The 26726-nt window shown below is 39.3% G+C and overlaps 1 protein-coding gene across 2 annotated transcripts in view; it reads right to left on the bottom strand.

Moving 5' to 3' along the window:
- DOP1B (DOP1 leucine zipper like protein B) overlaps positions 1–26346 on the bottom strand; it is a 43638-nt gene extending 17292 nt beyond the window's left edge. The window contains exons 1-18 of one of the 2 annotated variants that reach the window (XM_015882200.2): positions 26058–26346; positions 24206–24380; positions 18179–18360; positions 17931–18101; positions 15505–15694; positions 14346–14444; positions 13504–13627; positions 12646–12746; positions 11958–12072; positions 9056–9176; positions 8493–8612; positions 7718–7823; positions 7091–7282; positions 5685–6366; positions 3947–4218; positions 3047–3199; positions 1915–2015; positions 1082–1272 (exon numbers count right to left, since the gene is read on the bottom strand). In XM_015882200.2, coding sequence (XP_015737686.1) covers positions 1082–1272; positions 1915–2015; positions 3047–3199; positions 3947–4218; positions 5685–6366; positions 7091–7282; positions 7718–7823; positions 8493–8612; positions 9056–9176; positions 11958–12072; positions 12646–12746; positions 13504–13627; positions 14346–14444; positions 15505–15694; positions 17931–18101; positions 18179–18360; positions 24206–24343 — 3058 coding nt within the window. In that variant the 5' untranslated portion in view covers positions 24344–24380; positions 26058–26346. The remainder of the gene's footprint in view (positions 1–1081; positions 1273–1914; positions 2016–3046; positions 3200–3946; positions 4219–5684; positions 6367–7090; positions 7283–7717; positions 7824–8492; positions 8613–9055; positions 9177–11957; positions 12073–12645; positions 12747–13503; positions 13628–14345; positions 14445–15504; positions 15695–17930; positions 18102–18178; positions 18361–24205; positions 24381–26057) is intronic. The other variant, XM_015882210.2, reaches the window with a different exon arrangement.
- Between the last annotated feature and the right edge of the window lie 380 nt (positions 26347–26726).

Below are 26726 nucleotides of genomic sequence, written 5' to 3'. Positions count from 1 at the left end.
GATTACATGCTGTGAAACAAGGAAAGAATATATTAGCTTGGTGTTTCTACAGCATCTTCTAAACAGGTCCCTCTGGATTCTATCAGTGTCTGTCATCTAATTATTTGCCAATCATGACAAAAAGTATTATACAGATAGGTAGGCTAGCAGAATGAGGGAGACAGGTGACACAGAAGTTTATTTTCAAAAAAAAATACTGGATATTAATACACAATATTCCTTATCTACTCCAGGGAAAAGCCTTGGTTATTTTAGCCAAATGATACAGGGCATCTCATAGCCACTGCTCCCAGCAGTCCCAAGCCTAAATAGGCTGCCAGCCTTCACAGGATTCTGCACTTGGAGCAAATCCTGAGTTCATACCTAGATTTATCTAAGTCTTCCACAGCTACTCCTTAGAGGTCTCTGTCACACAAGCTGTTTGTTCCACATTTGCCACATGTGGTTCATAATGCTTCTCACTGTAGATCTTAAAACTATTGTCAAATCAAACTAAAAACAAACAAACAAAAACAAACAAACAAACTAAAAAAACCCCAAAGAAACAAAAAAAAACATATACTGATTAAAGAAAGGAATCTGATATTTAGGGTGCACGGTCTGCCGGGGCAAAACTTGGCAGGGAGAGTAAGATTTGCCTGTCCATCCCACTTACTGGAACAGCTCCTGGACTGACATAGTCACCAAACTGCTCCTGGATTTCATTTGGTTGCAAACCTAGTTTTGCTCATGAAGGGATCCTGTAAACAGTGAACACACATGCAGTGTGGATCATCTAGGAATGGTGATGAGAAGTGTGGGACAAGATCCCAGAGCAAAGCAAGAAGCAATCCAAACCAACAGTGCAGGTGCAACCACTGCAACAGAAATTGTCATTAGTCCTTGAGTTAGCATGACATACTCCTGAATTCTGCTTTAGGCATCACCAGAGGTACGTGGATGAGGAAGAATCTACAGAACTGAGGCAAGATAACCTAGTGCAACAGGATGCCTTCACAGTCCAGAGACCACCTTCAGCAGGTGTTCAGAAGTATGTAATGCTACGTCAACACTTACAGTTTCAGTCCAAGAACAGTTTTACCTGTTGAATTTTTCTGTTTGATGTAGTGGATGGACGTGCGTTGTGTCTTTGGATGAAGCAACAGCAGCAGGACTGGTTCAAGAATCCGTGCAACATCATTAAGTGAAAGAGCACGGATCAGCCAGCCCTGTGCTGCAGCACCAATTGCACCATCTGAACAATTGAGACTGTCCAGTACCACAAACAGAGACCTAAATGGAGAAATCAGAACTAATAAGTACGACTGAAATACCTAGAAAAGATAAAGCAAACAACGAAGTAGTTGCGTGGAAGACTTAGCACGTGTTCATGTAAGCATCAGCCAATAGCTCATCTCTGCTAACAATAGCTTCATCATGCACATCTTCTTGAGTTGAGGTCAACTACACATGCATTTGTAGAAGCAAGGCCAAGCATGAGTTCACATTGTAGAAGAACAGCATGTTTTGAAGTTCCTTCATATATATATATATTCAGGAAAACTAAAAATACTTTTGTCTCCATTTTCTATGAAAGTTGTTGTCTCATAAATATTAAGTCATTCTAAATAAAAATAAGGTTGTTTTCTTTGAGAAAACAAAAAACATAACCCACTCTAAGAGAAAAAGCATCAGCTATGCAGAAATTTGTCAGCAAGTTATTCCTCATATAAGAAGCTCTGAATATTTTTACAAAAGCTTCCTTTACACCAGGACATAATGTTACTCTTCAGTGCACCATGCAATGAGTGCAAGAGGCCTGAAGGCTTTCCTTTTGCTCATATGGCTCTACAGAACTTTCTTCCATCCCAGAAAAAAATAACAGAATAATGCATAATATAAACATAAATACAAGCAAGTGGAAATGGAAAATACCTATCAAAGGACCGATTGTGAGAAGATACTCTGCTGCCTTGGATCTCTCTGGTCAGATGCCACATGACGGAGAATCTGAACAGCGCTTCCAGCCTTGTTCCCTTTGCAAGGAAACCAGACACAAACATTACTTTTTGCAGTATTTATCTCTGAGTAAAGTTTTAGTGATTTTTAAACCTCTAGCAGAACAATAACTGTTACAAAGACGACTACTAATCCTTCTCAGGTATTTTGAGAGTACGTTTATATTCTGCAGTAGACTAAATCAAAATGCCAAATATCCATGAATGCACAACCAAACCCTGACAGCCACAAAGATGTACCAATACACCAAGCATGTAGTTCAGGACTTAAATGTATTATAAACATTTACTCTTGGTTTGATGTTGGGGAGGTTTGAGAGATGGATGACAAATGGGAAAGACACTGCTGTATTAGGTACTGTTTATTATTGGTGATTTTGTTTGAAAAGCTTTAACATATTTCCAGACTCTTAAGCTTAAGAATTTAAGTGTAAACTTTTAAGTAGAAAGATACAAAAACAACACTGGAGAATGAAGAAGGCTGTTGTAAGCTTTGTTGTGCAAGTTATTTCTCACAAATAAACACTAAGTCATTACTGAACTGTTTTGTCATTAAACCAGGTAATTAAAGTAATTAAAGTAAAAAACTGGGTAATTAAAGTAATTAAGAACTGGCATTATTTAAATACAACTTACTTAATATGAGATAAAACAATATTAAATACAACTTACTTAATATGAGATCTAAATACTAAGGCAGACAAGGGGTCAGTGTTATGCTGGCAAACACAAAGAATGTTGCGTTAGACTAAGAGTCAATTGTGGGGCTGGGTCATCTTAGAAATCATGGCAAACACTGCAAGTTTTGAGATACTAAATTACTTGGGCCAAAATTAAAGGTGTTCCAGCACTGACTGATACAGCTTGAAGACAGGGATTAAGTTTAGCAGTAGTCTCAAGGAATTGCAGTGGAGTGGACAGAGACTGTTGAGAGACAGTGGGACCATGGAAGCAAAGACCATGGCATGGAAGGGAACTGGATGCAGTTTGGGAAGCACTGGAAGAACTCTACAGTTCTACAAATGGGTTTCAGTGAATACAAAACCTACTTTATCACGATCCAAAAGTGCGTGGCATATAATGTCTTCACAGATATTTGCTGATGGTGCCAGGCAATGCAGCCTATAGAATAGCTCCACACAGGCAATATGGTGTTCTCGTGTCTCTTTATTCAGCTGGTTCCAGAGCACGCAGGCTACTCTCTAGGGTACAGTAAAACAATAAATAAAATAAAATGAATAGGCAATAGGCAATAACAGTGTCGTTTCTTCACTGACTTCAAAGCTTTCTATTGCATAAAAGCTCTTTGTTGCTGAAAGATATTTCCAAATCTTCCTAGTTTAGCAAGAATTCAGGTCATACACTCAGACCTAAAGGAATATACTTTCCCACTCTGGTATTAGAGGGTAGGTAATTCAAGTAGATGTGCACCAGAGTTCAGGAAAGCACTTCTGCTTCTGTTTTCTGGGTCAAAACAGATCAACACATCAGGCACAGCAGCTGGAAGCACAGTAATAAACAGTAAGAGCTTGGAATGAACTCTCATACCAACAAATGGTTGAGATGAGGAAAGCATCTTTGAAACAGATGCAATCAAAACAAAGAGGAAGGAATGTTCGCATTATTATTTACCCACTAGCACTGACTTACTGAAAAATGTGAGTGGTATCTAAGTTCTCTGAAGTATAGTGCTTAGGCTAATGAAACTTAAACCTTCAAGTCTACCTCCATCTCAAGAATCTGGACACAACCAGCAAGCAATTTGAACATCTTGTTGTGAAGCACACAAGTAAGAATACAATTTCTTTCAAATGCTTGTGTAAGCCAAAAAAGCCCACCAAACATGAAGTAAACATACTGCCCCAAACATTCATATGGATACTATTTCCTTTCCCACCCCATCCTTGGATTTACAGCTGGGCAGTAATAAAGAAAGAGATGGTCGACACCTGGTAGAAATCTGTTTTCTCTGAGATGATCTTTAGAACTCCAGGGGCAATGGGAGGAAGTGTGACCATCTGCAGCTTTCCAAGGAAGGGGTTGTGGCCAGAGACTTTGTACCGCTTCATTCGGTCTTCTATCACAAGCGCCAGTGACTGGGAATGGTTGATCACCTCCAGCAGTGTGAAGATGGACACGTTCTGAACATAGCAGTCATTCACACAGCAGCATATTGTCATTAAGGACTTCAGCCACAGAGGGAAGCTGGCATCACAACCTCCTCAGAAGACAAGTGAGAAAGAGGCTTAGGTTACTCAAAGGTTATAGTCTTACCTCCAACTTCAATCTTCAATCTAGCTCACAGGATCAAGAGGAAAAAATGACTACCCAGATTCAGTGTTAATGCTATCATAATGTCCCTTGCTTCAGAAGAGCTCTTTTCAAAACAAAGTGTAAATTTTCCCTACTTCTCCTAGCAGAAAGGACCTCAGTGACACAACAGCAAGTGCACTTCTGCTTTCTGGATTGTTTAGACACAGCTAGTTTATACAGCTACCATTTTTCAGCTGTCATTTTCAAAGATAACAACAGAGATCTGCTGATCTAAAGTGGATCCCTGGAACAGTGCTGAGGCATATCATTTCCGTAACCATAAAGCACACAAGGAACTGATACAACTAACAGCATGTCAAGCTACTTCTAGCTCTACTACATGAACAATCAGATAAGGTTTTATTAGGACTTGACTGGATACAGTCTGATGTATGAATTCACATCTCCAGCTTCAAAGACAAATGTTTTAACTACTTTACTACGAGAATAAAATGAACACTCTTCCTTCTCCACATCAGACAACTTCTGTACTGCATTCAGACTACACCTTCATTACTAGCAGGTCTCCCTATTTTTGCCTTTAAACCTCACTGTTTCTCTGGGCTACACAGTTGAAAATTATATTGAAAATGAACTTCTCTAATCCTATGACAATATACCAAAGAAACGTAAGTATGTAAGCAAGCTTTCTGAGTACACTAAGTTCAGCTGCATTGCTTAAAGCAGTGGAAGGCATTGCAGATATGTAAGCATCTATGTCAAGCAGAGAGCTCACCCACGTAAATGATAAAGATATCACTGTTTCGCTAAGGAAGACACCAGAAATTTGTAGTGAGGTTGAGACAAATTTCAGTTTCCCTCCTCTCCATTCACCACAAAACAGTCTTGTCAACAAACCTTCAAGACAGTAACTGCTCCTAAACCTAATGAAAATTCCTAGCACAGACAGGCCCTTCAATCACACATGGGTTTTTTTGTTTTGTTTTTTATATGTTAGCTTAAATAAAATTCTTTTGAACTTTAAGGTTAGGAAAATGGATGTTTTGCTTCTATTATGAACTCCTATTTGCCATTTGGTCCATCAACCTCTAAATGCTTCTTTTTCATGGATCTGTTGAAACTTCTGAACCCTGCCAAAAACACCGCGGGCCAGAAGACCTTCTTATCTCGTCACCTACAAGTTTTGTAGTGAAAGTTTTCAAAAATTCATTAACAGTGCTTGAGAAGAACCGTCCCATATCCCCAAGACACAAGATATACGCTGGTGTGGTAAATCTTGAATTCACGGGCAACTTGCTTTCAGCGCAGTCAAAAGGCATTACTAGTGATCACACCGCTTGCAAACAACAGAGATCACATTGTAATTTGTATTCCCAAATGCACAAGTTGTCCATGAAAGGGAACTTTTCTTACCAGGAAACTGAAACAAAGAGATATACAACTGTTCCATTTCCTCCTCTGAAAGATAGACTGGAAATGTGGTACAATCCAACAGAAGGTGACAAGCTGCAGCAAAAGCTTCCTTGCAGTCAGCTTTAAGGGGTCCCAAAACAAGCATCACTTGTTCCAAGTCCCAGTCTTCCTCCTTTTCTTTTTTATTATCAGAATTGTAATCAGAAGAAAGAAGATTAGAACTCTTGTTCTTGAATGGTGACCCTCGAACTGAAAACAATTCCGAAAGCATTTGTTTAAACTGAGGAACCGTGATTTGCTTTGCAATCTTTTTCTTGCTGGCACCCTCAGATAATCTGTAGCCATTCTCTTTTTTCTCTTTTCCACTCAGATTAATTGCTGAGATGCTTTCATTATTTGCTTCTTGAAACTGCATCCCAAAAATGTATTTACTGGAAAACTTGGCAACCAGCTCTTGGATGCAATGCAAAGTCTTCTGAATGCTCCCCCCTTTTTTCCAGACATCATCTCTCTCCAGTGTTACAGTTGGCACTCCTAAGTGCTGAGAGAGCTCTGGGGAGGAAGCACTTAGACCAATGCCACTGTCTTCTGACTTCAGGGGAGGGAATGGAGTCTCGTCTTCCTCCTGCAGCACAGACTTAGTCTCCAAGGTTACATCCCCATTTTCCTTCTTCACCGGGCTCTAAAACAGAAACATTAACTTAATTAATGTGACAGTACTTAGTCACTATAATTAATTCAATTCAATTATGTTTAAAACATAACAAATGTTTGAGTTGTCCTCACACTTTGACTCAAACATCAACAGATCCCTGTCTACAGATGCTTAGCAAAAGGAAATGTTTCCTTAAATCCACTTTACAACTGGAACAGTATTACTTATGCTTGATTATTTTCAGTCAAATGCATTTATTTGTTCTACTGAAAAATGTTCAGGCTGTGCTTGTGTGACCACTTCATACCATCTGCTCCTTATTTGCCATCATAGTCTCCCGCAACCAAGTAATTCCACATTGTATTAAACTAAAATATTCACAAAAAGCCTTACAGACCTAACCAGCTGTAATACTGGGCGTGATTTGCCAACTCATCCTTAAGAACTGCATGATGCTGTCTGCCTTTTCGATCCTATTTAAAAGCACATTTTTCTTAATACATAGATAGGATCATAGCCACTGTTTCAGACAATAGTGCTTCACCATCAGGAATAACTCAAGTCAGAAATGGAACAATAATTACAGGACACTGAATAATTTGGAAGGGGACAAAATAAGTTTTGAAAATCTGTATTGCTTCTGTTATCATCACATTTAAGTTATCACATTTAAGTTTAAAGAACAAGCATTTAAAAACAAGACTTGTCACAATCAATTTTTCATATCGATAAGTACTTGTGAAATACTTACCCCATTTCTACTTCCTGTCTCAATGTCCAAATAGGAAGGAGGCATTTGCACTTTGCTAAGCACCTTAAAACATGTCTTTAAGGCATGAGTGAGTTCTGGCAAACTTAATACCTCCACATTTTCCAGGAGAGATTGCACCATGTAACTGAGCATCTGGGGAAGATACTGAGTCTGCACTTCAGAGTAGAGTTCCTAAAATAAATAAGCATTGTTTAAAATAGCTACCAGGCATTATTATTTAACAGTGTAGTAACACTGGCTAATCGTTGATAACTTCAGTTCACAAATAGTTAAACTGTGCAAACTTGCTTCAGAGCTATCCTTCTTCCTTCATTCTATATGATAAAAAACAAATCACACCCTAAAAGAATTACAACAGCCATCCAGATACTAAGTGACAAAGAAGACTCAATCCTTTCACTGAATCACCATAATCTGAAATGACAAACAATTATTTTGCTAGGCAATAGCAAGGATAACCATATAGAAGACAGCACATGAAACTATACTTTGCCAAACACATCATACATACACATATGCATGCTCGTTTGCTTTCATTATACATAATCTACTATTTGTTCTTAGGCATCTAAAGACATCAAAGCAGTTAACTGCAGGTTGCCTTACCAAAGGAATCACGTCAAGAAGAAACACCAGTAATGTGCAGAGCTCTGAAATTGTAGGAGGCATGCTAACATTTTCAAGAGGATCTCTGGTCTGAGAGGATTTCTTTCTAGCATGGAGATAAACACCATTTTAAAAACTTTTATCATGTATAAATTCTCCTTACAATGGACTACTTTCAGCAGAACAGTTAAGCCTTCTAAAGTCGAGTAAAAAGGGATTTCTAATACAGTAGCAGAAAGCATTCTGACAAAAACCCCCTAAGCTCGTACATGTATTCGAGATGCTCATGTGTTACTAACTTTCAGACCAAATCTCTATAGACACTCTTACTAAGTGTAACCTTCTGTCTTACATTTAAAACAAACCCAAAGGGTACACTTGTTCTTCCAAAAAAGGCAAAAGCATTTTCCCTATCTTTCCCTATCCACCTCTCCTTTTAAGTCTTTTCCAGCCCCAGCTGCTATTAAACATAATTTCTTCTTTTACTTCATTTTTATTTTCCTTATTATTATTTTCCTTATTATTATTTTCCTTATTATTATTTTCCTTATTATTATTTTCCTTATTATTATTATTATTATTTTGCATGCAGTTATTATTTGTTTGAATTCTTTAAGTATTTCAGGAAGCAACACATACAGCTACCTGAATTAAACACGTACTGAGGTCCTACCAGAACGTAAATGCTCTGATAAACTTTATGATCTTTCATAGATAGCTGATATGCATCATTTCTGGGGAAGGAAGGTGCTCTACTTTTAGATAACATAAATACCTGAAACAGTCTTCAAAACATTTAGTCATGTAATCCCAAAGGAAGTCTGTGCTTAAGGATGTAATCAACACATTGACTGTTTTGACAATTTCTGAAGCATTTTTGTTCTCTTTGATTGCACTGCGTGGAAGGGGAAAAAAACAACAACAACAACAACAACAAGAGAAAGAGATGTCAGCAAAGATTTTAAGGGCATGCATATTCCAGCACTAGCTGATGTACTCTAAACACTTATTTTTCCTCTGAGATATTGATTGCTTTAATTCGAGGACTAAGCAATTCTGGAATGGCTAAACATTGTGTATCCTCCAAGATGAAAGAAATCAAACCTTACTGAACTTAACACCAATGATAAGCAGTGTTCTTTAGTTTCCTCTCTTTTAATCACAGAAATCAAGCACATGTGTGGAAAACATTAGGGAAGTCACAAGAAATCTGGTGTTTTATATAGAAGGATACTTAGCTTTTAAAACTAGAATTTGCTTAATTAGATTAGTTTTTATTAACTTGGCTTTATATATATATGAGACAGTCAGTTTACAATTGAAAAATTGTAGCTGTACCTTGCAAGTACATTGCCACTTTGATTGTAGCTAAGTTTGAGATCAGAACCAAGAGCATCCTTGCAGTAGGAGTAAAAGGCTCTAATAACTTCAAGGAAGAGGTCCCCAACAACCTGTGGCCCTATAATTTAAGAAAAAATAAATAAATCCTGCAATTGTATCAAAGTCATTGCTAGGTAGTTCAGTTACAAGCTTGTATAAACTTGAATTGGGGGTAACTAGGTTTAAATAAAACAACAACAACGTGAGTTTTCAAGTATGAAGAAAATGATCATGTGGCTTTCAAAAACATCAGGTTTTGGAAACATATCAGTTAAAGTGAAATTAACTACTTACAGGATTTTATTTTTTATTTTTGTCAAATTTTCCCTGTTTCTCATTTTTAGGAACATTTTTAAGAGGTACTCAAAAAGCCATAGCACTGATTCTACACTACATCTAAGACACTTCAGTAAGGCACAAGTACTGCAGCCATTGTAAGTGGGTCTAAGCATACCACAAGCCTGCAGTTCACATGCCAGAAATAATCACCGTTTCTATGAGGAAAACGAGAACATTTCCCAACACACATTCAGCACAGTAGCCATGGTTAAATTTTGAAGAACAAAATCTGGGGAAACAATCGCAATTGATAAAGCTCAAATGCACAAATATAACCATAACCCACAAGTTTGGTGTGTGCTGTCATCTGCACCCAGTTTACATGGATAAGCACACTTTTGTTCTATGTAAAATTGTAAATAAGGATGAACAATTTATATGTACAGTATCCCAAATACAGAACTACTGAAGAAGAGTATATGAAGCATTCCAGTGAGTGTTTCCACATGAAAAAAACAATCTAATGACTAAGTACCACAAAAGGTCAAAGATTCTTGCTGTTTTATTTTGCCTTTTTATTTTAATTAATTTGAAAAGGAAGTAAAAGTTGTACAAGTTTAAGGCTGAAGAAGTTATAATTTGTGTGCTGATTGAAATAGAAAGAGTAAACCATATAATGCAGCTCAGCTAAATAACCCTTATTTGTGGTTCGGATTAACAATGACCATCAGCAAAATATAACATACAATAGGCCAGTATCAGTCATCCACATTCTAATTTAGATTATAAAGTACTCAACTAATCCAAAAACCTCAAACAACCTTCCTTCAATAGTTTTTCTTTCAAGAAATAAAAGTGCTTCATATAATATTCACAACTGCTTTTCAGATATCCTTAAAAAAAATTAAGATTAACAGCTGAAGGAGATGTAAGCACCATTTGATAAACAGACTAACAGCAGCCTCTATTGAAGTGCCACTCATTTAATAGGAAAGAAGTACAGAATTCTCCTTTGTCCTGGCGATGTTTTGATAATAATTTAATGGGAGATGTGCTTAAGAGGACTTTCCTGACCCATAAATAAAGATAGTCTTAATACACAGAAGCCTACAAATAAAGAGTTTAGTCTCAGTATATGAGTTTTATTTGTCCTAAAGACTACAGGCTTAGATAACAGTAAATTCTTTCTCCAGAATAACACCCAGAATGCTGAGGAATACAGTCAGTCATTCTAAAAACTACCTGTTAACCTCTCATATTCATCAGATTTGCATAATAGGGTTTCAAGGACTTATCTGTAGGTGGTCCTTATAAGAATATTCTGAAAACCTAAATTCTATCAAGTCCCTTAAATTTTATTTATTTACTTATTTTTGACACAGGAAGAACTTGACCTTTGAAGGGCAGGCTGGCAAGGTCTCACCCTTGCAGAGCTGGAAAATTAATGTAAATAACACATAGACATGTGACAAAGGAAGTGGGGGAAATTCTTCACAGCCCAGTCACCGAGCTTCCCACAGCTCCCACAGCAGCAGCAGGTCAGTGCAAGCACACAGTGCTACTTATAGAGGCACCTCCATCTCCCATACCCAGAGCAGGTTATTTGCAGCTGGAGCAGCTGCAGGTAAACAGTACTGCCCATTCTGGCAGCAGTAGCACTGTAAACAAGTTGTGTGGGGGACTAAACTGTCTGGAAAAAGAAAAAAAACTTGCTCTCTTCCAATATCTGAAAGGTGCTTACAGTGAAAGGAGGGTTGGTCTCTTCTCACTGGTGACAGGATGAGGGGAAATGGCCTCAAGTTGCACCAGGGTAAGTTTAGGTTGGATATCAGGAAAAATGTCTTAACAGAAAGAGTAGTTAAGCACTGGAATAGGCTCCCCAGGGAGGTGGTTGAGTCACCATCCCTGAATGTGTTTAAAAAACACTTGGATGTGGTGCATGATTTAGCAGAGAATTGTTAGCTAGGGTAGTATGGCTGGGTTGTGGTTGGACTTGATGATCTTTAAGGTCTTTTCCAAACTGAGTGATTCTATGAGTCTATGATTCTATGAAAAACAGTGCAGTCAGAGTGACATAGGCCTATGGAAAGACCTGTAAACAGCCAAACAGTAAAAACAAATGCAAGAAAAAGTACTACTAGCAGTTTTTCAGATAGAAGCCTCCTTACAACCCAGAAAGTAGAGATGTCTGACATTAAACCTGAGAGATTTAGCTCCAAGGAACGAATAGAGCAGAATACTGAAGCTAGGATAGTAGTGGTTCTTTTGAGCTGGACTCTGACTGCAGTTCTGAGCACAGTGGAGGGTTCTCCATATGATATTTACAGGCTGTAGTGCACTGCATCCAGTGCAGCGTTCTGTAGAAAAGCCAGAAATAACCTCAAGGGCGCTTGCTTTAAAGCAAAGTTCTTAGCTAGTTCTAAGGCAGATAAAATAGTCCCCCTGAACAGCAATGCATGAAACACATACGATCAGCATTCAGAACCCTGCAGGGTGCTGTCCTGAGTCCTAATTCCAAAGCTGATGAACAAGAAGTCATAACAGTTTTAACAGTCACAATAGCAGCAACAAGTAACATTACCAATTTCAGGTTTATCAAGGAGACTGATAAGGATGCGGAAAGGTTTCAGATAAGCTTGATGCTGTTCCTCTGTATCAGACTCAGAGAACTTCTGATGTAAAATTTCAGCCAAGCTCTAGTAGAAAGAAAGAATGAAAACGTTATACTTAGAAGAGAAATTTCCATTCTATTAAGAGTTTATCTTTCAAGGGCTTTCAGTAACCTGGTCTAGAGGGATGTGTCCCTACATACAGCAGGGAGTTGGAACTGGATGGATGATCTTAAAGGTCCCTTCCAACCCAAACCATTCTATGAATCCTAAGTTTTATTTTGTGTAGTATCATCTACAACTGAACACTAATTTTCCACATAGGGTAGACAAATCGATAATTGATTACATCATCTTATCGTGCATACTCAAGAGTTGATCTTATTCAGGGAAGCATTTTTAATAATTCAAGTAGTTCATCAACAGATGCTACCATTTAGTTTCAATTAGATTCTATTTGTATTTGTAAGCACATTTAATATTGGGACAAATACAGCACAGAAGGCATTCAGATCAAAGAATATAATACCACCAATGAGATGCTATATTTAGGGATGGAAAGCTCTGAAGGACGAACGAAGTGACACAGTGAACCACAGACACAGTTTGCACTAAAATGTAAAAGGATCATAAAAATATCTGTATAGAATGAATACCAACCTCAACTAAAAGATCTCTAGAGTATTTTCCAAAAAAATAAATAGCATGGTCTTCAGAAGTTGTTGACTCTGGAGCAAAAGTACCCCCTTTAATATCAGAGCCTACAAGACAAACAGTGGCATAACAAGTACAGGAAAACACTACATTACAGAGCACTACCTACAGAGAACTACATGCACCTTGTTTATAAAAGTATTGAAACTACACTGCGTTTTCTATCTTCATAATTTTAACACTTTACTTGAAACTAACACACAAGGTGCCCAAAGGCAGCTCCTGCAACACAGTCTGAGTCAACCAGGTGTATGCACTATAATGAATTTCAAATATAAATCAAAACCAAGGTCAGGTCCAGATACAAGGTCATAAAAGGCAGGCTTCATGCACTTACACAGCTGCAATTCTTGTCCTATCACTTTCAGTCTCCTCCAGCATTTAAGAAGAGGCAGACTGGAAGAAGCCATAGCTCATTTATAGCTCCTTCCTATTAAGGAAGGACTATTAAGCCTACAAAGGAATCTTTGACAGGCTATTACTTGCAGAAGAGCAAGGTTAAAATGGCACTGTTCCTTTCAGACCACTGAACCATTCTGGGGTGAACTGTGAAGGGGATCAGAAATCGATCAGATGCCCAGTGATTTGGGACAGTGAAATGAATTCAACCTCTGAAGAGAAAACCTATTTAATAAGAATCAAGTATTCATTTGACAAACGAGTACTTTGAAGATGGAAGCAGAACAACATTTTACTTCATCATCATTCATTAACTGCTGAAAAAGCATACTACATTGTTAAGCACTGAAACAATTTTCTCTTATGTACTTGGAATACTGAATATTCCTGTATATTGTACCATACCTAGCAACCATGCATATAATCTTCTATTGAGTGACATGTCTCTCCTCAACAGTGTCTGTGTAGCTGCTGACAGAACATAAACCAGATCAGCCCTGCGCAGTAGAATTGCATTTTCATTGTAGTCCTAGGACAAAAAAGACAGCTTTATTGTTTACGAATACTGAAACAAGTAAACTGGTAACGAGGTTTGTATTAGTTTTTAAACTGGTAATATTAGTGTTTTGGGAGAGGGGAAAAAAAGAGGGATAACGAACCATCAATGACAAAATATTTTGTTTACTAAAAATTTCAGGAAAGGGAATCTGACACACTTGTGTGATTATTTTCCTATTTACAGTACAGAGCCACAGTTAAGCTAATAATACTGAAGACTTCATTGTCTTACATCTTAAGACTTAAAGTTATTTGGTACCTTCAAATTACCACACAACAGGGTAAGCTGGGAAATGATGGGGGGGACAGCTAATGTTTCAAGTATTATTTGTTTTTCTAGTTATTCACAGAAGTTATCTTAGTTTAGCACAATTCCAAATGCTCTGTATTTTTCTCTATGCAGCTTCCCACTCCTGAACATTTCAAGCGCATTCCAGATATCACAACATTCACCATCAAAGCACAGCTTCATTTGAAGCACTCTGATGATGCAGAACTAAGTTAGCTTTATGGAGTCTGAATGCATTGATGGAGAAGTAAGAAAAGATCAGAACCCTGCAGGGTACTGGTACCTGAAGGTACAAAGTTCAGACATTTGGTGATAACAGAGATGGCAGCTGGACTGGTTTCACAGTAACTACCTCCCTGCACAAAGTGCACATGTGACAGTACTAAAGCAGTCCTCTTACCAAAGCAGTATCAAATGGAAAGAAGAAAAGAATCACTTCGAGAGTGTTTCGTTGCACAAGGACATTTGAATCCAGTACTGATACACACAAAGACTTGATCTGTGAAACAACAAGAAAGCACAATGGTGTTTTACTTCATGGTCATACCTAAAATGCAATCATGAGGAGAAGGAGAAAACCCAGACTTGATTAAATGTGAACAATATTATTTTATGTGAGAGGATAATTATTCACCCACTTACTTCCCTTCCAAGCCTAAAGTTTTGCAGAATACTGTTAAAATACTGTTAAAACTTACAAAATACCTGGTTTTGTAACAATACAGAATGTCACAACATGGTACCAATAACTATCAGACAGAAAGTGAAGTCTAACAATATGACAGTGTTAAGTACTTAAGCTGACTTTACAGTAATTCCATTACTTCAACATCAATTACTATCTACTGATGCCTTCTATTTTACTGAAAAAGTAAAAAGGCATTAAATTTCAGAATAATCTTCTAGGATTGTAAACACTTGAGAAATCCACATTAAAAATGGTATATAAGATATTCAGAGTTATATATAAGGTATAATTCAGAACAGGCAGAGACAAGGTGTCATTTTTATCTCGAGTCAGTCTTCTAAGGCTGTATGTAATATTGATTACCAAAAAGTGCAGAACATTCAGAAGGTTTGCATTTTGCAGACTGAACAAAGTATCGCAGAATCACAGAATTGTAGGGGTTGGAAGGGACCTCTAGAGATACTTTGAGTCCAACCCCCCTGCCAAAGCAGGTTCCCTACACCACGTCACACAGGTAGGCGTCCAGGCGGGTCTTGAATATCTCCAGAGAAGGAGACTCCACCACCTCCCTGGGCAGCCTGTTCCAGTGCTCCGTCACCCTCATCGTAAAGAAGTTCTTCCACACATTTGTGAGGAACTTCCTATGCTGTAGTTTCATCCCAAATGTATATGAGAGATTCTCTGGTACATCTCAGGTAAGATGCTCCCATGAAGCAATTGCCTAATAATGCAATTCTGAAGTACAGACCTTTCAGACACTTTCTCACTCATAAGAGCACGCCATTCTAATCCAATACAAAGAAGATGCAACTTGCTGCATGCTGCCATTATGGTAGGTAAGACTGTTCCACGAGAAGCATAATGAACTTACTGTAAGCTTATAATCGGTGCCAAGCATGTACTTCTGCTGTTTTCCAGACTGCTCTCTGTTGATATGACTGACAACAAAAAGAGAAGCAGGCAGCCTAATGGACGGACTGACCAGAACACTGCCCCAGAGTGCTCCATAGAAAACTTCTTTGCCCATTAATAAGGAGAGCTTCACAAGCAGAGCATCTGTTCTGTAAGAAAGTATATTTGATGTGAGAAAAGATTTCTGTTCCTATAGTTTCATACCATAAAAGGGCAATTATACACAGTCGGTATTGTAGGTCACAGAATTAATTTATTTTCTCCCTTTTTGTATTATCAGCATTGCCCCTTTCCACAGAATGATGGCCAGCATGTGATTATACAAAGAACAACCAAAAGAAAAGTGATCAATCAACAAAAGCAGAACAATGACAAAACAACAAAAGAAACAAACAAACAACCTTCAGTCCTTTGTCTCTGTGCACATTCATTGAAACAGTTTCTCTGCATGCTATGGAAACTTCTCCTCTAATTATCTGCTAACACTAAGCTCTGACCAAACTACTGCAGTAGCTCTAATTGCAAAATATTGACTGTGAGATGTGCCTGATGCTAAACTGGAAATGCTTTAAGCTGATGGCAGGCTGTGAAAGCTGACTTCGTCCGTCTGTGTATTGGAAGATATCCCATACGTTCATACTTAAAAATCAGCGGGCTCAATTTTTAAGTCTTGAACAAACAAAAACACGAGGGAAAATAACACCATTACTGCACATAGAACTGAAACACTGAAACTTGTTAAATAGAGAACACACTGGAGATGACTTCAGGCACATTCTCTACTTTGGCAACTCCATCAGTACTGCCGTACAGAAACCTCATGTCAGGAATGCAGAAGTAAGTGAAAAGGGAGAAGTTCAATACCAAAGAGAGGGGGGAAAAAAAAGACAACATTTTCTTTTCTCTCTCTCTCTGTGTGTGTGTGTGTGTGAGCATTAGAAGGAAATAGTATCTACTTCTCTCACACAGCTGAGTTTAAAATTAACCCACCATAGCTTCCAAAGAGAAATCTTGCCTATCTTTCTTGTACCAGAATCGTTACCATCAGGAAACTAAAGAAAGATATTCTTATGTGATCTGTGTATTTCATAAAATGACATTCAATTAAATTTCAGCATAAATCTTTCATGGTGAAGTATATGGTCAACTTCTGTCTGTGCAAGACAACAGTGCCATCAAGAACAGGGAAAAAAGGGTATAAAAACAGAAGCTGGATCTTGGAAGTAATCTGCAGTAACCAATGACTCACTAGATAGGCACTAGCTATAGGTAGTTTCAAAATAAGCTGAATCTCACTAAGTCTTGAGATGGACAGAAAATTTAGTTTCAAAGGATTCTCTTGTTTCCCAAATTCCCAGCAACTAATTCTATTGGAAAGAGGAAATCACTGTGTCTTGTAAACCTGTCTGGAAAAAACCCATAATAAAATCCATATTTCTACAGCAGACTGCATGATGTACAACACGTGTCTACAGATAAGATGCTCTGCAATTGTCAACTGAATGCTACTAAGTTGCAAATACATGCAATCTACTCTTACATGCTACAGTGACTAATAAGAATTTTCATTCTAATACTTGTTGTTAAGAAGAGACATCAGATCTACAACTACTTTATCAACCATATTATATATAGCTTAGCATTCAAAAAAGAAGTGAGAACAGCCAATATATCCAGACTGTAAATACAGATGGAAATACACTACAAAGGTTAGCAACTGTTTAAGGAAAGAAACATTTGTTTGAAATCCATGGTAGCTGAGTTCTTACAAAACAGTTTCAGTCATTGAAATAAAACCATTACACAAGTGGGTGCTGAGCTGCTCTTCTTAGCACACTCCCCAATCCTGACTTTATCGTACCAAATGTCATTGTCATCACTGTCTGAGGCACCAGGGAATGAGTAAAACAGCCCTTCCACAATAGATGTTGAAAGGATTGCCTCTTGCTCCTGCTTTCAGAAACTGAGGCTAAGTATTTGGCATAGAGAGACTGGAAAGAATAGAGAATTCAACTACTCTTTTCCAACACAATATATAATTAAATAGAATTTCCCTACAGAGCAGCAGTTTGGGGAGACGGGTCAATTATTCAGGAATTTGGAAGAGCATTGAAAAATGCTTTTTCATTCTCTTCTTTCGACATATCGATTTTCATCCCTACTTTTTCTCTTCTCCTTTCCTCCTCCTGAGATGAAAATAGATGAGGAAAGGTTTTTCTACTTCAAAGCTATTTATTGCAGCTCTCAAGGAGTCGTCATCCTTCTGCCCTTAAGAAGCCCTTTAACAAACTTTCTCTTTCCACAGACAGCCATCAGAAATTTCTTCAGAATTCCCTAAGAAAGCAAAGTACTGTATATTACTTTTACATTAATATTAGTCCTCACCTGTCATAGATTTCTGACCCTTCTTCCAATCCAGGCAGCAGTCCAATTACAAAGGCTTGAAGACCAGGCAGGAGGGACTTTTGGAGAGGAAGAAAGTATTTCTCATATAAACCAAGGAGAACAGGCCTCACTGACATTGCTGCATTTGCCAGCAGAGGAAACAAACCAGAGCTGAAAAAAAAGAAGAAAAGAAAAATCATTAATTAAAGTAGGCCATGAAATGCATAAGCTTTTAAAGAGAAGTTTACCTGTATAAGAATAAGTCCTTGGCAAGCCATTTTGTCCCAATTATTTTAAAGATTATTTCATAGGTTTCCAGTGCCTTTAAATGTACTCCACTAGGAAGTGCTGGATGCAAACACTGAGATAATCTTTTACTGATGATCAGACGTCTTGGCAATAGAGAATACTTCAGGTTACTCTGAAGAGCCTGTGAATGCAAACAGGATAGATTGAATATCTGTAATGTGAAATATGGTTTATAATATGACTTATTATGAAGTCATAATATTGAAATACATAATAATATGTATTATGAAATACATAATAATATGTATTTCAAAGGTTTCCTACTAGCAAACAGAACTAAATAACATTCAAGATTTTTCTCTCATAAATGTAGATTGTTTCACTTCAACAGCAGAGTTCTACAATTGAGTTTTCACATGAAATCAGTCATGAACAGCCTAGGAAAGTCTGGTCTTGCTTTCCAAGGGACTGGAAATGGAAGTCAGTGCACTCTCATCCTATCTCCAAGGGAAGTGGGAAAGCAACAAGAGGAGTGTCTCAGCTTTTAAGGACAAGGAATAGTGTAAGAATTAAATAACTATTTTTCCTCTTAAATTAACATTGCACTGATAGCTGAAATAAACAAATAATCCTCCTACCAAAGTAGGCATATAAAATCTCTGAAGTTACTTGTAAACCTGTGTGGCTCTATTCAGTATGCTTTAGTAACTATAGCCATTATATGGATGAATAAGTAAAAGATATTCAGGATAGGAAACAACTAAGTATTGCACATACGCTAAGGCTCAGGAAAACCAAACTACATTGCCTTTCTTTGGAAACATTATTCTTTTCATTAAAGCACATGAGCATTTCAGCAGAACAAATAAGTATGTCTCTAAAATTGAGAAAGCAATAATTAAAGAAAAAGGTTGCAAGTAAACGCCACTTTGGCCTTTAATCACTGACTGTTAACACAAACAAGTGTTTCACTGCAGGCTGCCTTTTGGGATGTTTTCAGGATGAGGCAGAATCTTGCCTCTCCCAAAGGCTAAGTCTTGATCTTATCCTGTGTAACCTTTTAAAACTCCATGTTATTCTATTAAGCCTGAGAAAAATAGATTTTGAAAACCCAGTACACAAAGGAACTAAGTCATGCTTGTACAGGTCTAAGAAAAACATAGTACAGCAATGATCACAGCATTCACTTCAATGCAGAATCCTGAATACTCACATCAGCATTCAGAAGAAGAGATAAAACTCATTCTATTTCAAAGGTGTGTGCAATGCATCATTCAAGACTTAACAGTAGGTGGGCACAAGAAGTTAAAATTTACTACACTGCATTATTTCTTTTTGCTGCCCTACCTAAGCTGAGACTAGCTGTAAGTGAAGAGGATATGATTTAGCAGAGGGTTGTTAGAGTTGGGTACTATGGTTAGGCTGTGGTTGGACTTGATGATCTTCAAGGTCCTTTCCAACCTAGGTAATTCTATGGTTCTATGATTCTAAGAGTAAGAAGAAAAAGGCTGCATTCCTAACAACAGTAAATAGAAAGAAATGTCACATTACTTTGAAATGCATACAGTCCAAATGCCATTTGGAGCCATTATATTTCCTTTCTTCCTTCCCCCATGATGTGATTTGCATTTTAATAGGTATTAAAAGCTAAAAGATTGTCTTGTACCAACTTTGAAGACTGTTTGAAAGCTGGGCTTCCACAGAATCATAGAACAGCCTGGGTTGGAAGGGACCTCAAGGATCATGAAGCTCCAACTCCCCCACCACAGGCAGGGCCACAAACTTCCACATTTAATTGTAGGCCAGGCTGCCCAGTGCCCCGTCCAACCTGGCCTTGAACACCTCCAAGGACAGGGCATCCACAGCCTCCCTGGACAGCCTGCGCCAGCACCTCACTGCTCTCATTGTAAAGAACTTCTTCCTGACATAGGGGGAAGTTCTTCACTAGGAGAGTGGTTAGGCCCTGGAACAGGCTGCCCAGGGAGGTTGTGGATGCCCCGTCCTTGGAGGTGTTCAAGACCAGGTTGGACGGGGCCCTGGGCAACCTGATCTAGTAAAGGTGTATGTTTGGTGGCCCTGCCAGGCAGGGGGGTTGGAACTTCATGATCCTTGAGGTCCCTTCCAACCCGGGTCGTTCTGTGATTCTGTGACATCTAACCTAAATCTTCCCTCTTTCAACTTAAAACCATTTCCCCTTCTCCTGCCATTAACTACCTTTCCAAAGAGTTGACTCTCATCCTATTTACACTGCTTATATTGGTTGGTATATATTCGTCCACACCCTCGGTAAATATAAAAGAAGATGACTACAAAAAAAAAACAACACAACAGTGGTAAATATTTTCTCTCTGTGTTCAGGATCAAATAGATACCATCCTAGCACACTAAAATCTTCATATTAACTACATGGGAAACAGCAAGTGGACGACTGTCCTCAGAGGATTGAGAACTGACATTATTCTCCCCACCCCTTTTTCTTTCTTAATTCTTGTGAGTGTAATTTGATGGTCTTCAGTTACATAAGGGCTGAAGCCCACCCTGATGTACATTTTCTACTTTTCTCCAGCTGTCCTCCATGTGAGCAATTATGATAGCCAGAAGAGTTACATTATACCCATAAAACATTTTCTAATGCACAAGGATCCTTACAGCTTCTTTGAACATGACCTATAAAGGGCAGAAGAGAAGACTATCTACTCTTTATAGTGTATACACGTGGCTTTACAGTGTACACACGTGGCTGAAAACATAAAAAACACAGGCACACATGCAGGAATATTTTTACTTCCACAGCTACTGGTTTAAAGTCTACACTGCCTTATAGCACGACCAGAGATCAGCATCAATTTCACATTAAGAAAAGCAAGCAAACCAAGTAAATATTTATATTCACATAAATAGAATCCAGGAAAAAAAATGCAGCATGTATATTCAACCAGGAAATCCTATAACTCTTATAAAAGTCAACAGTGGTTGGGAGGAGTGAGGGAGAAGTCCAGCCTGTGAGTCCATTTTCCACTCATTCATTTTCCATATAAGCTTGAGAGACACGAGAGACATCCATAACAAAGCTCCAGCATCCAGCATAAAGTTCAAAGCCAGTAATAAGGAAACTGGGAACTTCAGTTATATCAAAAGCAGGAGACACACTCCCAGTTCTGCACATTGCATTTAAGCACTGGGTGCGGTAAAGCTCCATAAAGCCATTAGAAGGCTGGGCTTCCCTTCTCAGAGATACACTTGTCTTCAACAGAAGGCAAGTGGTGCTTGTGTTTGTAACCCAGCAAACAGCTGTCATAAAGACACAGCAGTCACAGTTCTCATACAAACCAACTGGCATCATTAAGAGCTTTGCTGACAAAACATGTATTCCAGAAGAATCTTTCTCTCCCCTCAAGAACACAGTATCAAATGTTACCGCTGAAATAAATGCCAGCTGTGCAGCAGCAATGATTTTTGTTAATGATAATCCTACTTCTTGAAGCAAAGAGCAGCCCATGCTGCAGCTACTAAATGATTGGTTTATTTAACTAGAGATAGGACCCATCATCGTGATGTGTAGCACACTGTAAAATGAAAAAACAAATATCTGATGGAGCATAAGTTAGCAGGCCCTGCCAATGCTAGCTTTTGTTTTCACTCATACACACACCTGGTACCTGCAGTTCTGTTCAAACACTGCAGGGGATTCATCTTACCTAATCTTAGAAGTCTAGGTCATCTAAAAAGCCATGGGCAAAACTGTAGTAACTCACCCCAGGCTTCCTACAAAGCCAGCAGGGAACATAAGCAATTTTAGTATAGGATTCTTCTGACTTACTTTAAGTAGCAAGAGGTGAGACACATCTAACTAATTAAAACCTTTAACCTTATTTCTCTCCCTGGTTAAAAGTGATTCGAAGTAAAGATGTCCACACTGAAGAAATCAAAAGTTAAATTAGGTTTGTCTCACTTAAATGACAAAACTGTCTTTTGAGATCTACAATCTGACCATTTTGGCTGGTCATTCAGACTGATGTCAGGCAGTTTCTCTGCTGCTTCTTTAGTTCTACAAGTTACCACGAAACAGAAATCTGAACCACAGAAGCAACAAAGAAATGGTGAAAAATAGCATTCAGTGCAACCTTAGTAGGTGTTTAATATTAGAAAGTATCAGGGCTGTCTCTTTTTCACCAGCACTAAGAGCAGCAAGAGCTCCAAGGCTACTTGTTCTTAGCCATTGCCAAAGGCATCTCTATCAGCTTCCTCCACCCTTTTCCTCCCATCTTTTAATAGGAGGAGCCCATGCCGATTCCTCCAGCCCTTGTACTGAAAGGGTAATTCCACTAAACTTCTATGGAAATAAGGGCACAGGTATTAACCTGAGAGACTCAGTAGCACAAGTACTACAAGACCCAGTACTCTGCCTACAGGAGAAAAAACCTCAGAAAATATTACAAGTATGTAAGCAGAGCACTCACAATTCAAGTCAACAATACAAAGATCCTTATGAAGCATGTGCTTAGGAAAGATCTCCCAAGCAACACCAAAAGCTTGAAAAGTCCTTCCAAAACTCCTTGCCTCCTTCTCTTTGCTCCCTTTCTCAGCATTTTCATTTCTGCTTAGTAATAGGCATCCCTGTTACTGACACTCAGATTCCTGAATACAATCATGTGCTGTGTAAAATCATATATATTTTTACAGACATTTCTGTCATTAAGATAATGTTGATCTCCTTCCTTCTGCCCACTCATTCTCTGCTCATTCATTTATTCTTAGATTATCAGAAACTGTCTGTAGAATTATTAGGTTCTTATTTCACAGTCTCCCTTTTGGTGGCACACTCTCCTGACTTTTCTGTTATCAACCCTATTTTCAGATAACAGACAGAAGCAGATGAATGCTAGGGATGAACACTGTTCTACCAATTCCTGTGCTCCTAATACGATTAAGCCAACAAAATACCAGAGCAGATGGACTGATGTAACAGCTAAAAGCCTTTCTGTTTGTTTCCCACTATGCTGCCATGTATTTTGGCAGTTCTGTACCCTGCAGAGGAATTTCAGCCAGGTGTTAGTCACTTGTGGTGTATTCACCTAGATCAAGACAAAAGATCAAAGCCTACTTTCTGCCATAGGTATGCAATCTCACTTAAATATTCTGATTTCTCCTTTCAAGAGAAGCATTCTTTTATTCTCTTTATGACTGTCCTCAGCAGGAATAAAGGGAGAAACAGGGTAGGCAGAAATGTGCAACCCCTATTAACAAAGCAATATCCAGCTTCCTTCTGCTGATAAGGAAAGAAGGTGGCTGCCCTTTAGAAAACCTTTCATTTGGATTCTCCTTCCCCTTTGAAACCTCCGTAGCATTATGGTTTAGCAACAACAGCAAAGTCACATGACACACATCTGGTAACAACACGTTTCCTTATGAATTCTGCAAGAGCTGCCTCCTCCCATCCCTATTTACTCGATGATGCAACCACTTACGCCCCAAGTACACTCAGGAAGAGCATTATATTAAAATAGATCAAATGGGACACAAATAACATTCCCCTTCTTAGGCAAGAGGAGAAAACACTTTGTAGGTGTTTTCCAATATAAGACTTCTATTTATTTATTCATATTTTCCACAGTCACACAAAGCACACCACCAGCAACACATCAGTTATTTCCCCAACTATGAGGACATGGTCAAGTAAATGCGATCTTTAAATATCTATATTTTTTACTCAGTAGCTATAGTAGAATCTGCAGCCTCTTGTTCTACATACAGCCTTATTCAACTGTTCTAGGTTGAATTTAACCAGGACTGGGAGACTGTTTAAAAGCAAAATGTAAATTAGACATATCTGTACAAAGGGAACAAACACCATTTGAAGAAAACCTTTGCTGGTTTTATCAGGATTTCTCACATTTGTTTAACAGATACTAATCTGGCTGCTTCCATTACCCCTTCCTTTATAAACTAGTATTTTCCAACTGTTTCAACTGAGTTACAGTGAATGAAAACATAGCAAATGAAAAAACAGTCCTGTGACACTGTACCTTATTGAGTTTGCCAAGGGAAGATATAAGATCTGCCCATTCACTTGATGATTCGAAGTTTCTCAAGGCTTTCTCAATTGCTGAAGAATAATTCCTGTATCTGTAATCACCAAGTAACTCCTGCTCCTCTGGGTCCATCTTCAGTTCTCATAGCAAAGTGAAATTTCCTGGGAAACTAAAATATGTACAGAGTTACAAAGAGATAATCGACATTTAAGCCCCAGTAAACCTAACATGTTATAAATAACAATAGGTACATAGAAACAATGACATCCCAGTAAACTGGTCAGATGATCAAGTGGCAAAATGAAGTTAAAAATACTTTTGCAAGCATGACTCCAACTCTCCATCACCTGTCTTAGTGGCTTTGCAGTCAGTTTCCTGTTTATGAATTATTTCGGGTTTTTTTTCTTCTTCTTGTGTTTGTTTTAATACTATGCACAAGGATCTGTCACACAGTAAGAAAGGAAACTATAGAGCCTCACTGTGAATATGCAGAATGCTGACAAGCAGGGGGACACGAGTAGTTTTCGCCATTGTGCTGTGTTCTGAAAGCTTATCTGTAGCAGTGGAACGTGAAACATTTCATATCAAAATATGACTCTTGAGAGGAGGCCCTTCAATGGGATTCCCAGCCCTCACCAGAAGGATCCCTCAGACCTCAACATGTTTAATTGCCAGCAGGAAACGCTGACGTAAAAGGCTCAAGGTGTTGCGCAAAGGTGACAAGCCATGCGTCCAAGTCTTCCTTTACTTCACCAGAACATATTCATATTTATTTTGCAGAGTGGAAAAACAAGTTTTCCAGACATGGTTTCTTCACGTTCTACAATACGTTCAGATAAAACACAACCAAGCCAAAACTGGTTTAGAACAATGGGAAATGGGCTTGGTTGCACCGTGCATACAAGAAACCTTATCTGCACTCCTCTACCAGCGATGATAATAGTACTGCTGGCTAATACCAAAATAAGCACCTAGACACACGCTTAGGTTTCAGAATGCCAGGCTTAGGTCCATCCTTGCTGTCTCACTGACACGGGAAGTCGAGCATAGTCCTGTAGTAACATTGTATCATGCTTCTGAAAGATGCCTACCGTCAGTTTCCAGCTTTTCAGCCACAAAAATAAGTCAAAGTAGTCTTCTATATTCTTAAAAAAAAACCAAAAAAATAACACCAGAAGAAAATCCAAACCGTGTATTATCCTACAACAGGAAACAATAACTCCACTGAGAGGGGATTCTGATAGGAAACTCAGAAACAGAAAAATGCAGATGCACCCAAAAGTGAGACAGGATTTCAAAGGCACGTTGGAGCCCCTTCTGCGTTCTTTAATAGCAGGATTCAGCAGGGCTCAGCCACTGCTAACACAATACCTGATGTTGTCCAGCCTAGATACATCCCTATGATAAAAGCATACATAAATAAATTATGATCTACTTGTAGGCATCCCTGTTCATTGCGGAGGAGTTGGACCAGATGACCTTTAAAGGGCCCCTTTCAACTCAAACAGGCCTATGATTCCATGATGGATTCTAAGTTCGTGATGAGGCCTTGCGTGCTCTCATTTGCCTATTTTTGTGGTATTTTTCACCCACCACAGCAAAGATGCAAAAAGCCCCGTTTCTCAAATCTCCTTCAAGTGACTGAATGGTTGGACTGCTGTACTGCTTTACAAGCCATTCCCACCCCTGGCCGTGAGCAGCATCCATGCTGATAGAGTAAAGCCCACAACAACGCCAAAACCCACACACCTGACAGCGACCCTCACTTGCTCCTCCCGCAGCCCGCCTCAGGAAGCTGCACCGCCGCTCCCTCCCTCCCTTCTTCCCTCCCCCGCACCGCCGGTACCTGACAGCGCCTCGCAAACCCGCTGTGTTGTGGCTGTGCTGACGGCGGGGTCGTGTCCCGGTCCGGCCCGCAGTCACTATAGCAACGGGAGGGAACGAAAAAACCCGACCCAACCTGCCACCGAGCAGCAGCCCCTCCCGCTCCGTGCGGGCTGCGCTGCAGTCGGCAGCTGGGCGATACCATCGGACGCAGCACGGGGGGGAAAAGGAGGAGGGGACAGAGAGCATCCAGGCGCAACCCAGCTCTGAGCCAGCCTCCGGCCGTCCAACCCTGCCACGTCCCCTCGTGGATTCACCCATAGGGCAAGCTGCCCGGCTCGGAGAGAGGCACAGCGGCTCAACAACGACGCCCCCCCGCGGGAGGATGGCACGGCCCAGCGCCGCGGCCGGGCTTCGCGCGCCCCCTGGCGGTAACACGGAGGCCGCCGCCCTTACGGCAGCTCGCCCGGCCCGCAGCGACTGGGCGCCACCTGCCGGGGTGAGCAGGTGGATTTTGCGGTGAGAAAACAAACTGACAAGGTGCCCCCAGACGGTTCTGTGGTAATAACACTGATCTCAGCTCTGCACAGAATCACAGAATGCCCCGGGTTGGAAGGGACCTCAAGGATCATGTAGTTCCAACCCCCCTGCCTGGCAGGGCCACCAAACATACACATTTACTAGATCAGGT

This window comes from Coturnix japonica, chromosome 1 (genome assembly GCF_001577835.2).
Source record: "Coturnix japonica isolate 7356 chromosome 1, Coturnix japonica 2.1, whole genome shotgun sequence".
NCBI classification, from domain to species: Eukaryota; Metazoa; Chordata; class Aves; order Galliformes; family Phasianidae; genus Coturnix; species Coturnix japonica.
Note: the sequence above shows the minus strand (reverse complement) of the source record. Positions and strands in the feature narration are given on the sequence as shown.